Here is an 18,808-nt window from a genome sequence, read left to right on the forward strand (position 1 = left end):
TTTGTTGATACAGATTATTCTGCTGTGCTGTAGCATCATTTCTCATTTTTTGTACTAATTCTTTATTGCTGAATTTTCAGCTATAATGACAATAGCAACATGATTAGAGAAGGAGTTCCTATCTTGTAGGTAACCAAACTTTTATAAAGTTTTTCCCTAATGAACAGTCTATGAAATTATACCAACAAATGTCTTTGCTCCAATTTGGCATAGTAATATAACTGACTTATTTTTCTTGATGACTCACCATAATTCTTTTAATGAAAAAGAAACATCACTTTTGGGTACTGTTAGGTGCTAACTTCATTTGTTTTGGATACCTTTACTGTGACAGATAAGCCCTTGCTCTCTTCAGCCATTATCACATTATCAGGGTTGATAACAGTCTTTTCATTATCCTCACCATCAGATTTGCCTAATGCCTTATTTTATCAGAATTTTGGACACAATTTAAAATGTATATATTTAATGTAATATGATAGTTCCAAATAATGCCTTACATACTGGCTTTTTCACAGAATCTTTTCAATGTATTTGATACTCTGATTTTTTTCAAGTGTATTTGATAGCTTACGTTGGCACTAACCAGGAGAATTTCCTGCAGTGACAGAAATGTTCTATAATTTGTGATGTCCATTACAGAACTACTACCCACATGTGATGAACAGTTAAAATGTGGCTAGTGCAACTGAAGAACAGAATTTCTGTTTTGTTTAATATTAATTTAAATTGTCACATATAGCTAGTGGTTGACATATTGGACAATAACTATTATTGTCTTAACTCATAAATTTCTTAAGTGTATTATTAGGGGACGTAAAAGCAGCACTCTCTTCCCAAATCCAAGGGGTATTTTCTAAGGTTCATCTACAACTGTAACTTTCTGATCCTTGGTTAACTGGGATTCTGAAATGTTTTTTTTCCCTGCAAACCAAAAACCCAACTATATCTTTTTATGTAAGACCCAAATAAATACAAAAATGATATGTTCTAGGCAGCAGTAGTTCTATACTACTGTAGCAGTCAACCTCCTTTCCCTTTCTCTGTGTTATTTTGCTTGTTACTTTTGCTCATGGTTCCTTTGCAGCTATTATGATAAACATTACTAGGAAATAAACAAGGTGTCTGTAAAAACAGTAAAGTATTGTAAAAACTTTTGAGGGCAGACTTTGCTCAAGAACAAGGAGAGGAGGCTGCCATTGATTGAGTGCTCAGAAAGTGCTACTTGTTGTGCTTATGGATGGTAGATTACTCCACTTAATTCTCCAGATGCCTTTGTCATGTTATCTTGAGTGGCTTACTTCTCTGGCCAGTGAGGTTTCTCTCTTACTTTATTTCCTTCTAATTTTTGCTTTCGTGTTTTTTTTCATTTGCCAGATTGCCTGTTGGCCTCCCTGTTCTTTCTAGTATTTTTTTCAGTGTGCCATATTTTATACAGCAACTTGATTTTGTAGTCTCTGTAGTGTTTTGACAGTGCATGTTTCTGTCAGTTGGCTTTGTCATTTTTAGGTAGTCTTAGGGGGCACATGTTAAATTTTTTTTTTTTTTAATCTGAGAGATCTTTGTCACTAGAGATACTTAGTTTGCTTATTTATTTATTTATTTATTTACTTATTTATTTTTAAAAGAGATTTTGCTATAGGGCACATGCACTTGCAAGAGAGAGAGAGAGACAGAGAGACAGAAAGTGAGAAATCACCACCACCACCCCACCCCCAGGGGATAGCCATGCTGCAATCCCTTTTTCCCCATTCTCCTCTCAGGATTTTGGACACACCTGCACATGTGCCCAATATAAGTTTTAAGTCACTGGGTCTAGGACTCAAACCCCCATCGACTACGTGGGAGTCCAGTGACATAATAGCCATTATGTCACCTCCTGGTCCTGAAAGACTTAGTTTAAAAACAATCGAAACAGTTGTAAGGTGAGTTGTTACTGCACTGGGGAAATGTTTGTTTCTGAAATGTAACATTTTTCTTGGTGTTAATCAGTCTCTTGGGAAGTCTATAAGTAATAGTCTGATAACATTATAATATCAAGTATCTGCCTCCTGAAGTATAGTAGCTTTTTATAAATAGAAAAGACAACAGTTTTATCTCTTAGACCAGGAAATATCTTACTGATTATTACTAATACATTTTATTTATTTAGTGTCAGAAATTTGGAGAGTATCACAAAGATGATCCAAGTTCCTTCAGATTTTCAGAAACTTTCTCCCTTTATCCACAGGTAAGTAGATATAAGGTCCATATTCATTCCTCATGTTGCCAGAAACATCAGGTCTCATTTTTCCTATTATTTGTCTTTTATTACTCATCTTAACCTCTTTTATTGGGTTGTTCTTTTGGTTAGGTAACTTTGGGGACAGTTAAGAAATTAATGTTATATTGGGAACAGCAGTTGGTGTAATGGCTATGTTGCTGGACTCCCATGTAGTTGACCGTGGTTGGAGTCTTGGACCTGGTGGCTTAAACTCAAGCTGGGTGCGTGTGCGTGCGTGCCCAAGATCCCAGAGGAGAATGGAGGAGGAGAAGGGATTGCAGTGTGGTCATCCTCCCTGAGGGGTGATTTCTCGTTTTCTGTCTCTCTGTCTCTCTAATTTTCTGGCGAGCGCACGTGCAAAAACCTCTCAAAAAGAAAAGAAAAAAAAGAAATTAATGTTATGTTGTGAATAGTTGGTGAAAAGTATACATAGCATTTTTATATTGTGTTTGGAAATAATCATTTACTTGTAGTTAATAGGTTTATACTGGAAACCTGCAATGGGGAGATTTAGGTGTAAGGCTGATTAGATTTCCATCTGATTATAAGGAGATCTGATTACAGTGGTACTAAATGGGTTACTAATCTGAGGTAATTTTACCAATGTACTAGTCTTACAACATGTTGTTATCACCTGGGAACAGTTTATGGGATTGTTACTAGGCAAATAGAAAAGAAATTAATTTACTTTACAGGGTATTTTCCACATTTTCTATCCCTCAGTCTTACTGTTGATTTGATGTATATTTTAAAAATTTTTGTTATTTGGCCCAAGAACGGTAGCTGGATGCTATTCCTTGGCAGGTTGAGGCCACATGGGAGGCTTGAGTTTGAATCTCAGCCCATCTCAGCTTTTTAGCTGAGTGTGGTGGTTGCACACCTGTGATCAAGGAGACCGAAGCAAGAGAATTGCAGCACAGCAGGATCTTGCCTAAAATACCATGCACATGTGTACATGCACACATACAAAAATTTTAATAAAGTTATATAATAAGTAACACAGATAACATTTATTCAGCTGAGTACTATGTGCAAGGGACTTCAGTAGGATAAAGATGACTGACATGAATTCCTACACCTAAAATTCCAAGATCTAAAATACATAAAACACCACAGAAAAGAAAGTGAGAAATGAAATGCTATGAAAGATAAAAAGAATTTAAAGGAAACTTAATGGAATCTTTACAAATGGATGTTTGATGCATCTTTATAAAGGAGGGTCATTTTATCAGGACCTGGAAGGTTGATTAAATACTGAGATGTGAAAATTCAAATTTTTGCTTATGAAACTTTTGTGTAAAGCTCCAACTTCCAGGACCAGCAGTTGGCATAATGGCTATGTCTCTGAACTTCCGTATAGTTGACCACAATTCGAGTCCTGGACCCGGTGGCTTAAACTCACACCGGGCATGTGTGTGTGCATGCCCAAGATCCTAAGAAGAGAATGGAGGAAAAGGGATTGTGGTGTGGCCATTCCCCTGGGTGGTGATTTCTCGCTTTCTGTCTATCTCTTTCTGGCAAGTGCACGTGCCCTATAGGAAAAATTTCTCAAAAAAAAAAAAAAAAAAAAGCTTCAACTTCTTTTTTAGAGCCACTGTGTTTATTTTTCAAGATCGTTTATTTATCTGTAACCCAGAAATTCTATTCTTATAGAGGGAGACTTCCTAAAGTTCTGGAGAGTTATTAGAGAACCAGAACACAACAGGGTCTATTTGTCTTAAGGAGTATAAAATCCTTTGTTTTGGGAATGCTCAGGCCTCATCTTCATAGCAGAAACTAATAAGGAAGAGAAATGAGGGCATTAGCTTAAGTACTTTACTAAATTCTGCACACTTTCCTTTCTTTCTCTTTCTGCCTACTCCAGACCTTTTTCTTAGGCTTTTAGGTTTTTAGAAATATCTAGGCATTCCATCTTTTTCTTCTCTAGTGGAAGTAAGAAGCAAATGACTCAGAAACACTTCTTTTTCTCAACTTCCAAAAGGCATGTGTATTTGCCAGAGGGAGATGGAAAGAGAGAGATAGGAAGAAAGCACCTCTCAATGGGGCATAGTTATGCCCCAGTCTCTTCTCCATTTCTCCTTACTGTCAGGATCTGGCTGCCTTAACCACCAGGCCCTGACATGGCCCTATTTTTTTTTTTTTTTAATTGCTGTAGAATTACTGTTTTAAATGGCTAATAAATAGCATGAAAAATATTCTTTCCTGAAGAATATAATTTAGAATGTGTTACCATAACTTACTTTATTGTGTGGTTAGTTGTAGACTAATACTTTGTTTTTACTAAACTTTTGTTGTAATATTGAGTGATAGTAAAAGTGATCTCACATGTTTTTTTCTTGCAGTTTATGTTTCATTTAAGAAGATCTCCTTTCTTGCAAGTTTTTAACAATAGTCCTGATGAGAGTTCTTATTATCGTCACCATTTCATGCGTCAAGATCTGACCCAGTCTCTAATCATGATTCAGCCTATTCTGTATGCATATTCTTTCAGCGGGCCACCAGAGGTAAGAGCAATAGAAAACAAAAGTAAATTTAAAAAATGTACATAAGTTGCTAAGTGTGATTAATTAATCATTGTCTCAAACTATTAATGTATTCACTTAAAATATGAGTTCTTACCATATGCTAGATATGTTGATTGCATTAGGAAATCATTAAAAAATAGAAAAATTAGGTTGAAGAGACATTTACATTTTTCCCTACTATCTGGATGATAAAATTATCTAGGGCTTATGATTTTTCTTCATGCCATTAACATTGTCCAGAAGTGATTATGATTCTATAGCCTTATTGTAGGATTTAGAGTCTGACAGTTACACATTCTTTCTAAACTGTCTCTCTCTTTTTCTTTTTCTTTGAGAGTTTTTGCTATAGGGCGCGTGCGCTCGCCAGACAGACAGACAGAGACATAGAGTCAGAAAGCGAGAAATCACCCCCCAGAGGGGATAGCCACACCGCAATCCCTTCTTCTCCATTCTCCTCTTCGGATCTTGGGCACGCACGCACACACGCCTGGCATGAGTTTTAAGCCACCGGGTCCGGGACATGAACTGTGGTCGACTACATGGGAGTCCAGCAACATAGCCATTACACTAACTGCTGGTCCCATAAACTGTCTCTTGTTTTAATAAAATCTCATTTTCCTTTGGTCTTTTGAGAACATAGATACAGTTGATTATAAAGATATATATTTTCATTCATCTTCAGATAATACATATGTTCTTCTATTTATTCAATATGTAGGAGAGTGATAAAGTCATCTGTTTAACCTTTTTAGAAGACTCTTCCACTTATTTTAACTGTTATCAAATGAATAGTTTTCCTATTCTATAGATTTTTTTTTTTTTGAGAGGTTTTTTCGCTATAGGGCACATGTGCTCACCAGACAGACAGAGAGAGACAGAGAGACAGAAAGTGAGAAATCACCCCCCAGGGGGGATGGTCACACCACAGTCCCTTCTCCTCCATTCTCCTCTCGGGATCTTTTTTTTTCTTCGGAGAGGTTTTTGCTATAGGGTGCGTACGCTCGCCAGACAGACAGAGAGAGACAGACAGAAAGAGAGAAATCACCCCCCAGGGGGGACAGTCACGCTGCAATCCCTTCTCCTCCATTCTCCTCTCAGGATCTTGGGCACGCACGCACACGCGCCCGGCGCGAGTTTTAAGCCACCGGGTCCGGGACACGAACCGCGGTCGACTACGTGGGAGTCCAGCGACATAACCATTACAGTAACTGCTGGTTCCCCCTATTCTATAGTTAAAAGTTGTTGTACCACTTAAAGAATGTAATGACTATCTTTGAAAGTAATACTTTAAGAAGGGTCAGTATAAAGAGAATGTTTATAATAACTATTGATTAATAATCTCATGCTGCCATTATTCACTGTTTTTTTAAGATAGGTAAAATATTTTATGTTGTTATTATAATCTTTTAGTAATTGGTCAAATAGCTTCTAGTTTTCTAGGAAAACATTTTAAAAAACTTGTTGGTCTAAGGTATCTTTTTGGTGTTACAGTTCTTTGAATCAGGAAAATAATATTTAGAAATAATTATTTTCTTTTACTTTAGGGCCATACATGTAAGTTGCAGACATCTGGAAAAAGCAGGATAGTATGTAGAAGGATATTGGAATCCCACTATCTCTTAGTTCCTGTTTCTATCAAATTCCAACTTTTCCATTTTAAAATTTGCTTTTGAGAGAGAGAGAGAGAGAGAGAGAAGAGAAAGAAAGAAAGTGAGACAGCACTCCCCATGGAGTATGGTCATGCCAGAGTCCGTTCTCCATTTCTCCTTCCTTTTGGGATTTTGGCCATGCATGCACACCTGCCTGGAGTGTTTTCTAGCTACGTGGATCAATTTGGAACATTCTCAAAGAACTTTTCACAGCACTTATTTTAAAAAGAGAATTGAGCAAAAAACTCCCACAAAAAACAAAAACCAAAACCCACCTTGACCCACATTTTCTCTAATTGCCACCCCATTTCTCTCAGTCATAGTTGAACTAAAAAATTATTTCTTGTCTATATTTTCTCACCTCACATTCTTTTTTCAACTTCTTTTAGTCAGACATTGTCCATAACAGTATACTGCAACTGCTCTTGTAGAGACCACCAGTGTCCTACATGTTGCCAGAGCTCTCAGCAACATTTACCAAATGAGGGCTCACTCCTTGGAAACTTTTTGCTCTAGGGGCCAGTAAGTGTCATGATGGTTAAGGCACTGGACTCCCACATGGTGAATGGAGATTCAAATCCTGGACCTGGTGGCTTGCATTCTCACATTTCCTTTGTCTCTTTCTGGTGAACACACGTGCCCTATAGCAAATTGAAAATAAATAAATAAAATTATTAAATAACTATTTAAAAAATAGAAACCTTTTGTCCTATGCTTATATGATACCTGGGGCATTTACCCGATTGTCCCCATACTCACATCCTGTGTTTCTTCTTGGTCTCCTTTTGCTGGCTTCTTTCTTTCAGACCCCTAAGTGTCAGCTTACTCACGGACTCAATCCTTGGTACTTTGCAATTTTCCTTCTGAGTGATGTAATCTAATTCCATAGCTTTTAATTACTATCTTTGTGCATGTGATAAGTCATGTTTATGTCATCAGTCCAGATCACTCCCTTTTATTTTATTAACAGAACTATTTTCCTCTTGTTCCAAATTTACTTTATCTTGCACCTTTCCTGTTTCCCTCAGTGGTGCCAATACTTTGATTTTCTATTTTTTAATTTTAAATTTTTTAATTGCCAGAGGACATGTGTGCTCACCAGAGAGAGACAGCGTGAAAGAGAGGGAGAAAGCACCTCCCAGTAGAGCATGGTCACTCTCCCTTTTCCTTGCTTCTATTTCTTCTTACTGTTAGGATCGGGGCCATACACACACACTCCTGGTGTGTTTTTTAAGCCACCAGGGTCAGGATTCTAACTGTGGTGGCCATGTAGAATCCAACTCCCTTAACTACCTTAGGCCCTTGTTTTCTTTTTCACTCTATTTTTAATTGTTTATTACCTCAGTTGGAAGAGATTCTTTAGAAAATTAAAATGTACTATGAGAATTTATAGTACCAAGAGATTTTAAATAATAAAATATAAATTTAAAATTTAGAAAATATTTTGGACAGATCTATTTTGTATCTTTAAATAATTTATTTTTTCCTTTTTCTTTATCTGTCATTGTTTTCTTTATGTTAGCCGGTTCTTCTTGATAGCAGCAGCATTCTTGCAGATCGTATTCTTCTCATGGACACATTCTTCCAGATTTTGATTTATCATGGTGAGGTAAGTTTCCATAACATTTATATATATATATATGAAAGTTAACTTTTTTTTCCATAGGAGAGACAGAGGGAAGGAACAAGCCCCTCCAATGCTGCATTCTATTCCCAACCTTAGCTAGTCTAGATTGCATTCACATACACATGCTTAGGGATGTCCCAGGTTGTGAACCCAGGACCTTTTCTATGGAGTCTAATTGTGTTACCACTGTGTCACCCCCTGGCCCTCCATAGCATTTAAAGCTATGCATATAAAGTTTTATTTTTATGGAGAGAAGTTTCTTCTCCCTTTAATATATGGCTAATGTTTTATCCATGGTAAATGTTGATTTTTATTTTTATACAATATTTACAAACTGTGATTCTTCCTCCTACAGGTTTTTAGGCTTCAAATTACAATTGATGCCCTATGGTTATTTTGCTCATTTGTCCACATGATTGGACAAATATATTTAGTCCAAAGTGTAGCGTTATGCAATAAGATATGTATATAGACATACTATTTATTGAAAGATGTTGTGGAGGGGCAGTCAGCCTTTATCAAGGGGCAGATTTTCCATCATTTCATGTAATCATTGAAAGAAGCTTTTTGTAAGAAGCGTTCCACATGATCTTGAAAACTTATTGAAAGTATAAATGAATTAAAATTTATAACTTAACTGAAATGGTTAGTGATTGCAAAGAGCAGAATATTTGAGTAGCTTGGTAAGTTTTAATAGAGATACTTAGCAGAACTCTATTCATTCCTGTATTTATTTATTTCGCCAATATTTTAAATATTTCTTTTCTATAAAAAATCAAACACTGTACTCTGGGTGTTTTGGAAGATTCAGAGATTTTTTTTTTTTTCACCCAAAGCCCTATGCTCAGGCTTATAGTTTAGTATTTTAGTAACGTGTACAGATTTCTTTCTTTCTTTTTTTTTTCTTTTTCCATTTTTACTGTAGGGCACGTGCACTCGCCAGAGACACAGAGAGACAGAGAGTGAGAAATCAGCATCCATTGGGAATGGCCATGCCTCATTTCCTTCTCCTCCATTCTCCTCCTAGGATTTTGGGCATGCACTGTTGGTGTGAATTTCAGGTCTCTGAGTCTGGGACTCAAACTGCAGTAAGCCATGTGGGAGTCCAGTGCCTCAACCACTACACCACCTGCTGGCCACTACAAATTTATTTTTCTAGTTATGTCAATCTTTTTTTTTGGAGAGGTTTTTTTATTTTTTTATTTTTTTTCGCTAGAGGGCGCGTGTGCTCGCCAGACAGACAGAGACACAGAGACAGAAAGCGAGAAATCACCCCCCAGGGGGGATGGTCATGCCACAATCCCTTCTCCTCCATTCTCCTCTCGGGATCTTGAGCACGCACACACACGCGCCCGGCGTGAGCTTTAAGCCACCGGGTCTGGGATGTGAACCCTGGTCGACTATGTGGGAGTCCAGCGACATTATGCTAACTGCTGGTTCCCTAGTTATGTCAGTCTTAAGTGAGTTCAGATTTATACTCTAATAGTACACATTTTACTCAAGATAGCCTGTTAAATAATACATCTAGGACTTGTATAAGGCTAATTTATATATTTTATTTTTATTTTCTTTTTTAGGTTTTTACCATAGGGAACATGCACTCACTAGAGACAGACAGAGAGAGGGAAAGTGAGAAATCATCCCCTGGGAGAATGTTCACACCTAGTCTCTTCTCCTCCATTCTCCTCTCAGGATTGCGGGCATACATGCACATGTGCCAGAGTGATCATTAAGCCACCAGGTCTAAGACTCAAACCATAGTCAGCCATGTGGGAGTCTAGCGTGTTAACCACTGGATCACTTACTAGATTAATTTTACTGTTATTTTTAAATTATTTTAAGTTGATACCAGATTCTAATGCCCTTTACATATTTATGAGAATTATACCTATAATGTTGAAAGACTTTTTTTTAAATTTCTTTGTTTTCATGGAAATTTTTGCTTCTTTAAATATTGGGTTGTCAAGAAAGACATAATGCATTTTTACATAGAAAAACACTCTCCCGACATCCTGATAGCTTATTGTTAATATGCTTAAAGAAGTCAGAAGGGCTGATGACTGTTCCTTTATTTTTATTTATTAATTCAGTTGCTTTTCTATAGGTGTATTGTCTTTATAATTTTTTTAAAGTAATGTTTTTTTAAATTTTATTCATTTATTTTATTTTACTTTATTTTATTTTTAATTTGACCAGAGAGAGACAAAGAGAGAGAAGGAAAGTGAGAAAGCAAGCTGCCAGGTCCTGGACTTGAACTGTGGTCAGCCATGTGGGATTCCAGCCGCCTTAACCACCATGCCACCTGCTGACCCTATCTTTATAATGTTAATACTATTATTATTAAGGTTTTTATGTGTTGCCAGCATATAACTCTATTGGTGAGACTTCATAATAGCAATCCATTAATTTCAAAGTCTCCGGGAGATATATAACAGAAATTTCCCTCACATATCATAAAGGTATATAGATAGCTTTTAGCTAACATTGATTTGATAAGTTTCTCTTTGACAAATGTTCTGACTTGGGGCCAGCAGTTAGCTTGGTGGTCGGCCATGTGGGATCTAGCTGCCTTAACCACCATGCCACTCTAAAAAAAGATTTTTGGATGGGTAAGAGATTTAAAAATAATTCGTTTATTATTATTGTTTAAATTTTATTTTATACTTACCTACATCTTTGTGGGGTACCAGAGCATGCATGCAGTGTATGATAATTAAATTAAGGTTATTAGCATATTCATCATCTCTTTAATTATTTTAAAATTAGACGATAGCACAGTGGCGGAAATCAGGATATCAGGATATGCCAGAGTATGAAAATTTCCGCCACCTTTTGCAAGCCCCAGTGGATGATGCACAGGAGATTCTTCACTCCAGATTTCCAATGCCAAGGTATATCGACACTGAACATGGGGGCAGTCAGGTAAGTAGTCTTTGTTTGGTTACTTGTCCTCTGGCTTTTTATTTTTCTTTTAGAGAGATTTTGCTATAGGACACGTGCACTTGCCAGAGACAGAAAGCAAGCAATCTGCCTCAGGGGATGACCACGCCACAATCCCTTTTCCTCCACTCTCCTTTCGGGATTTTAGGCATGCGTGCACACGCACCAGTGTGAGTTCCAAGCCACTGAGTCCAGGACGCAAATCAAGGTCGACTAAGTGGGAGTCCAACAACATAACCATTATGCCATCTGCTGGTTCCTGTTCTCTGGCTTTTAATTTGTACAGACTGCTTCATAAGTCAAACAGAAAAGCTAGGGAGGGGAAGGAATCCAGTATTTGTTTCTTCCTTTAGCTTGAGAGCAAAGCAATACAATGATTATGTAGTTGCCTAAAGCTGGTAGCTTCCCTCATCTTCTGTCCCCAGCCTAGCTTTCATAACAGGCAGGATGGCATTGTGGTGATATGTCAGTTTCAGCTGAGCAAGAAGATATGAAAAGCTTGAGAATTAATTTAGTCTATGACTGTGATAACTTGCATTTTCCCATTTTCTTCATTTTATCATTCCAATTTTCTAGAAAATAAGTCGTTAAATAGGAATTTGTGATATTATGAAAGGTGTGGTTTTTTGAATTATAAGGATTACATATGATATATGTAGATACGAGATATCCTTTTTGAGGCCCGCAGAAGGCTAGGTTAGGGTCCCTAAATATAAACTCATAAAACAGTGGTTACTTTTCCCTTGTAATTTTTATCAGACTTATAATGACTTAATTTTAACTGATCCTGAACAACATGGGCTTGCCTATGTGGGTCCACTTCCATGTGGATTTTTTTTTCTTTTTTTCTTTTTCTTTTTGGAGAGGTTTTTGCTATGGAGTGTGTGCGCTCGCCAGACAGAGAGAGACAGAAAGCGAGAAATCACCCCCCTGGGGGGATGGCCATGCCACAATCCCTTCTCCTCCATTCTCCTCTTGGGATCTTGGGCACACACGCACACGTGCCCAATGTGAGTTTTAAGCCGCCGGATCCGGGACTTAAACCGCGGTCGACTACGTGGGAGTCCAGAGACATAGCCATTAAGCTAACTGCTGGTCCCTGGATTTTTGAGTATGTAGGGGGTGCCCCCTCACACAGGTCAACTGTATAGGTTGTTAATAAGTTTGTTTCACTTGATCCTTGAAGACAGGAACCATACTTTGTTTATTGCTATATTCCCAGTACCTAGCACAGTATTACAAAATAGGTAGGAAGTGTTAGTAACTATTATTTAGAAATGATAGCACTTACCATTAGAATTTTTTATATTTAGAGTGGGAGCTTCATTTATTGAAACTTCAAAGCACTTTACTTTCTTTATCTCATTTGATTCTCATAAGAATACTGTTAACTCCATCTTACAGGTAATATAACGAAAGCTTAGCTTATTTGTATCCAAGGAAACACAGTAAATGGAGGAGTTGGGATTTGAATATTGTTGTTCTGACTCCAGGGCCAGTATCTTCACTGTGTTGAACTGATTACTTTGAGAGTAGAAAATGATTTTGTGTGGGGCCAGCCCCATAGCCTTCCGGTTAAGGGAGCCAGATCCCACTTAGCTGGTGGTTTTAGGAACACACCAGGTGCATGTGTATATATTCCCTAAATCCTGACATGATGGAGAAATAGAAGAAAGGGGATTGCAGCATGACTGTGCCCTATCAGAGGGTGCTATCTGCCTCTCTCTCATTGTCTTTGGTGAGCACACATACCCGTTAAAATATAAAAGCAGATATTATGTATATACTAAATGTCAAAAATGTGACTGACTGTGTTCTTCTAGTATGAACTGAAAATTTATGATTGGTTCTCTCATGGTGTCTCACCACATGTATTCTGTTTTCTTCTTCTCTTTTGATTATTTTCACAGTGATGAGCTGTAACGGGTAGATGGGTAAAATGCTGAGTATTTGTCACTTGCAGTTTAAAGCCGTTTGAAAGTCATTGTTTAAAGTGAAGAAATACATAGTTTTTTATGGTTTTTATTTTCATTATTATTTGAAGCGTCAAACTTCTGACCTTTCAGAAGTTAGTAATTTCAAACTAACCTTATCATAATTGTTGTACATAGAGCTTTTATGTGGGACTCAGCAATTTATTGGGTTGCCAGGAAAGTTATGATGTATTTTTCTGTGCAAAAATGTGTCATGATTTTTCTGATGACCCAGTATTAATTATGTATAAATGATTTGGAGAGAAGAGGTTGCATTTATTATTTATAACAGTGGTCTAAACATTTCAAAATTTAGTTAATCTTTTTAAAAGTTACATTTTAATAAAATTAACTTTAAGCCTTATATTGACTGAATCTATTTTTGATGGATAATGTTATTCACCTTATGTTGACTGGATCTGTTTTTGATGGATAATATTTTTTTTCTTTGCTTTTAAGGCCCGTTTCCTGCTTTCAAAAGTCAACCCTTCACAGACCCATAATAATATGTATGCCTGGGGGCAGGTAAGTGTAAATAGCAGTTCTTGAAAACTATTTCTTTGAATATTTTTAGTTTGTTATTTTAATAACAGCCACATATTTTCTATGTATTTAGTAAATATGTGATGAAGTAAATAAGAGTAGAAAATAGAATTAGTATTGGCTCCATACAAAATAAAAAAGTCATCCTGTCAAATAGAACCTCTTCATATTTCAAGTTTAGCACCATACCCTTGAGGAAAAAAGCAATAAAGTATATATAAGATAAGTTAGGAAGTGATGATTCAAGTTTAATGCTAGACTGTGAACCACAGTATGCGCGGAGAGGCCAGAGATTGTAGTTGAGAAGGAGAAGTTGGAAGCCTGCAAATCATTATCGATGTATTTTAATTTGGTAGAGGTCCTACCTCTGGCTATGTCAGCATCTGTCAAGTGTCAGATTTATGCAGGATTCTGAATGGATGTTTCAGTGTACACAGTTTGTCATTCCTGCCTTTGTAGAGTTTGTAGTCTATTATTAGAGAGAAGATACACATCTAAGTAAGTTAGAAGCAGAACTGGATATATGTCTTTAAAAAGATACAAAATATTATAGAGATTATAAGAGGAAGAGGGGAAGTGGTCACATGATAGCAACAGGAGACAGGGAACATGGTCATAAAAGAGCTCAGAAAAAAGGGATGTTTAGTTAAAAGAATGGTTATTATTAAGTAAGTAGAAATTGTGTAAGGAGACGAATTCTAGGAAGAAAATAGTATGGGTTAAGATAATAGAGTACATACAGAGACAAATAATAGAACAAAACTGGAATTATATTATGTAATCAAATTGTGGAAGATCTTGAATGCCAGGTTGAAGACTGCGAAGTTGAGTTTTTATTTCGTAAGTACTGGAGAGTCATTGAAGGTTTTTGGACAGTGGGAAATTTGAGTCTTGGATAGTATATTGAATCTTAATAATAACTGGGAGTAGTCAGTAGACTGAAACTATTTATGAAAATAATTCAAATACAAGGAAGTGAAAGCAAACTGGTTAAAGGATGGATTTGGGAGACATTTCAAAAGTAGATTTGAGGGCTGGCAGATGGCATGGTGGTTAAGGTGCTGGATCCCAAAAGGCCAACTCCATGATTTGGATCCTGGACCTGTTGGCTTGAAAACCATGCCAGGTTTGTGTGCATGTATGCCCAAAATCCCAGTGGGAGAATGAAGAGAAATGATTGGGATGTGGCCATCTCTCCTGGGAGGTGATTTCTTCTTCTTTTTCTTTTTTTTGGAGAGGTTTTTGCTATAGGGCGCGTGTGCTCGCCCGACAGACAGAGAGACAGAAAGCAGGAAATCACCCCCGAGGGGGGGTGGCCACGCCACAATCCTTTCTCCTCCATTCTCTTCTCGGGATCTTGGGCACGCACGCACATGCGCCCCGCGTGAGTTTAAGCCACTGGGTCCGGGACTCGAACTGCGGTCGACTACATGGGAGTCCAGCGACATAGCCATTACGCCAACTGCTGGTCCCGGGAGGTGATTTCTTATTTTCCTCTTTCTAGCGCTCTCTGGCAAGCACATGCCCCTTGTGACCAAACAAACCAAACAAACACACACCAATCTAAAAAAAACAAAAGTAGACTGCCGGGGTCTAGCCTCGGCGTGGGTGGGTTATCTCGACGAAGGCAGCGAAGGTGAACAGAAGACAGAGGCCTCGATGCCTTTCTTGCACGTCCTATGCCGGACACCCCTCAGAGGTCGCCCTCTGAGGAGTGACAACTGCTAGGAATAATCGTGCCTTTTTATTGAAAATGTGTTACATACAAGTAAATGGGAGAGGGGCTACGCGTTTCAATTATCAGCAGATGCGGCGCAGGAGCCATCTTGTGATTACTGAGAATGGTGCTGAGAAAAGAAAATCTCAAGAATAGATATTAGTTTTTATGGATCTTAATAAAGAATGATACTTATACACAGTTTTGTAGGGATCTAAAACTTAATTTGAGGAGTCCTAATACATTTATCTATTTCACTTGGAGAGGGCAGAGGTGTCCTGGGCCAGTTTTGGCCTAATCCTATTGTACATAAAGAAAGGAAGAATTTAAGGGCCTTCCAAAGGTCAAGATTACTTCTGCCTAGAAAGAACTTCAGCCCACCCTCTATTGTGACCATGGAGATAAAGCATTGTAATTAATAGTAAGTGATCAGAGCAAAGGGGAGCTGTCGGTTGGGGGACTTCCTGGAAGATTTTATCATATACTCAGGATGTATAGGAGAGCTATGCAATTCTTTCATAGTAGTAAATTGGGGAGTCAGAGGGGGGTCGTTTCCCAGTGAGGCTGCCTCAATTCTCTGGAGCAAATAGCAAGCAGCCTTGCTGACATGCTAACTGACCCAAGCTTTGTTCCAAGGTCGGGGGGTGCACAACAGTAGCCTTGCCAACGTGTTGATCCGACCAGAAGCGGAGCTCAAAGGTCTGGGGGCTCAGACAGATCCTGGGGCCTCACCGGGTCGGACTCCTCCAGTAGACTTGATGGAACTTGATAGAAGTTGCGGGAAAGCTTATTACTTCAAGACATGACAGCCATACAAACACACAAACGCATGCACGCACGCGCGCACACACACAATTCTGAATTCTGATTGGATAAGAGGGAGATAATAGCTAGAAGAAACATAATTGGGATGATTAGTGATATTTGAATATAGACTATATGTCAATTAATGGTGTTGTGATTAAATAGATCATCCTTTATCCTAGGAGGTAGATCCTGATGAATTCAGGGGTAAAATGTTACAATGTTTTGAACTTACAGAAATAATTAAACAAAAACAAAAAAGAGAAAAGGAAAAATAGAAACTAAGCAAATGTGAAATATTAATAGTGAATTTAAGTATATGATAGGTGGGTCTTATCATATTTCTTTCTTAACTTTTCTGTAGGCTTGATTTTTTTTTTTTAATTTTAATGTCAGAGGATACACATATGTGTTAAGAGAGAGAGAGTGAGAGAGCACCTATGCATGTGTGGAGAGAGAGAGAGTGAGAGAGAACCCCCCCAACAGGGCTTTGTCACGCCGCCGTCCCTTTTCCTCCACCTTTCCATCCTGTTAAGATTCTATGTACACACCCGTGCATGCCTGGTGGGTTGTCGCTGGGACTGGGACTTGAACCTCAGTTAGTGCTGTGGGATCCAGCTTACTCTGCACAGCATTCAACCACTGTACTATAGGATAGCTCCAGTAGGCTTGAATTTTTTTTTTTTTTTCCTGAGAGGTTTTATGTGCACTGGCCAGAAAGTGAGAGAGACAGAGACAGACAGACAGTGAGAGGGAAAGTGAGAAATCACCCAAAGGGAGATGGCCATGACACAATCCCTTCTCCTCCATTCTCCTCCTAGGATCTTAGGCACACATGCACACGTGCCTGGTGATTTTTAAGCCACCGGATCTGGGACTTGAGCCATGGTCGGCCATTTGGGAGTCCACTGATATTACTGCTATGCTACCTACTGGCCCCAGTAGGCTTGAATTTTTTTTTTTTTTTTTTTGTCAGATGACACATGTGCTTATCAGAGAGAGAGAGGCAGAGGGAGAAAGCATCTCCCCCGTGGGTATGGTCAACACTGCAAATCCCTTATCCATTTCTCCATCCTGTCAGGATCTTGGTCACACATGGCATACTTGCCTAGTGTGTTTTTCAAGCTTCCAGGGCCAGGACTTACTGTACAATTGACCATGTAGAATCCACCTTCCTTAACTATCAGGTATGGAACTGTATCCTAGTAGGCTTGAATAAAAAAAAAAAAAGTAATTGAGGTAATTTGGGATTTTAAGCTTTTGGTGAGCAGTCAGTGGGAGAGTCAGAGAAAATATTAGACAAACAGAGCTTAAAATATTACTTAGATGTCCTTATTGAGCCTTAGTAGGATAATCATACTGAATGTGGCTATATTGGACAGGGTATTGGCAACTTGAGTTTCATGACCAGGGCAATGATATGAAAGTTGATTCTAGAAAGGTGATGTGGCTTATCCAAAGAGAACAGGAAGGTAGAGGGATGAGACAAAACCTTGAGGAAGTGCAGATGGCAGTGTTTTATAATTAATAAATGATGTAGAAGGAGATTAAAAAGAGTACCATAGAAGGTGAAGGAGGACTTTCTCAAAGAAGAGGATAAGGGACCAGCAGGTGGCGTGGTGGTTAAGACGCTGGACACTCCCACATGGCTGACACCACGGTTCGAGTCCTGGACCTGGTGGCTTGCTTTCTCACTTTCCTTCTCTTTCTCTCTGTGTCTCTCTCTGGTCAAATAAAAATAAAATGAATGAATGAATAGAAGTAAATAAATAATTTTTAAAAAAGAGGATAACAAAACACTGAAACACGATAGGTAGTTAAAGGAAGAGACTGGAAAAAGAGGGTTGGATTTGGTGACTAGGAGGTCATTGGTCGTCTTTGGTAAACATTTTTAATACTGTGACTGAGGGGCAGATAGATTGTAATGAACTAGTAGGGGTGAAAAGAGTGGAGGTTATAAGTATAAATAATTCTTTTGCAAATTTAACCTATGGGTAAATAGTAGGATAGAAGGTCAATTAGGTTATTGGGGCACAGGGCTTGTTTGGAGGCCAAGTGTAGGAACCCAGTACGGGAAAGACAAAAGATCAGATGTTTAAAATTCTTAGGAGACGACAGTATGAGCACAAGTACCATGTGGGGGTTAAGCATTGGTAGGGAGGGCATTTCTTTCTGCAAAAACAAAAGATAAGAGGAAAGGTAAAGATGGAAACATTTTGAGGTGGAGTGAAAGCTCACCTGTTTTTTTTTTTCTTTTATTAAATTTCAGTTTATTTATTTGCATTCATTCACTGTACATCATTACAGCATACAAAATGAGATTTTCCATCCAGAGTATACTGTATATTGTCTCAATCAAGCACATCAACAAACAAGTTATTGTCAGCAAATGATCTTCCATTTCTTGTTTTCTGTATGTTTTGCTCCACCCCCCCCATCCTTGATTCCCTATCTCTTACCTTCTAACATCTCCCACTCTCCTACCACACTGTCTCTGGTATCTATGTTTGCTTTCTATACTGTTTTCCCCCATATTTTATTGAATCACCAAAGACCCTAATCAATCCAAATACCCTCCTAGCAAATACAGGTGACACACACCTTTTCATGAACACAAGTCTAACTTTACGCATCCTATAAAGTAGCACCTAGCTAGGGCTACATATCCTACTGCAGTCATTGAATAGATATATTTTTTTTCCTGAAACTTTTTTTTTTTTTGGTAACTCATTTCATTTCCCTAAGCATCATCACAGCACACAAAATG

General features: G+C 38.1%; 1 protein-coding gene across 1 annotated transcript in view; it reads left to right on the forward strand.

Moving 5' to 3' along the window:
• Positions 1–18,808, forward strand: part of SEC23A (SEC23 homolog A, COPII component) — a gene marked incomplete in the record, with an annotated part of 60,620 nt that overhangs the window by 33,039 nt on the left and 8,773 nt on the right. Inside the window, 5 exon segments of the mRNA XM_027773392.1 lie at positions 2,153–2,230; positions 4,606–4,767; positions 7,960–8,046; positions 10,831–10,986; positions 13,437–13,502. Of these exon segments, the coding sequence (XP_027629193.1) occupies positions 2,153–2,230; positions 4,606–4,767; positions 7,960–8,046; positions 10,831–10,986; positions 13,437–13,502 (549 nt within the window).

This window comes from Tupaia chinensis, unplaced genomic scaffold (genome assembly GCF_000334495.1).
Source record: "Tupaia chinensis unplaced genomic scaffold, TupChi_1.0 Scaffold000350_1, whole genome shotgun sequence".
Classification (NCBI taxonomy): domain Eukaryota; kingdom Metazoa; phylum Chordata; class Mammalia; order Scandentia; family Tupaiidae; genus Tupaia; species Tupaia belangeri.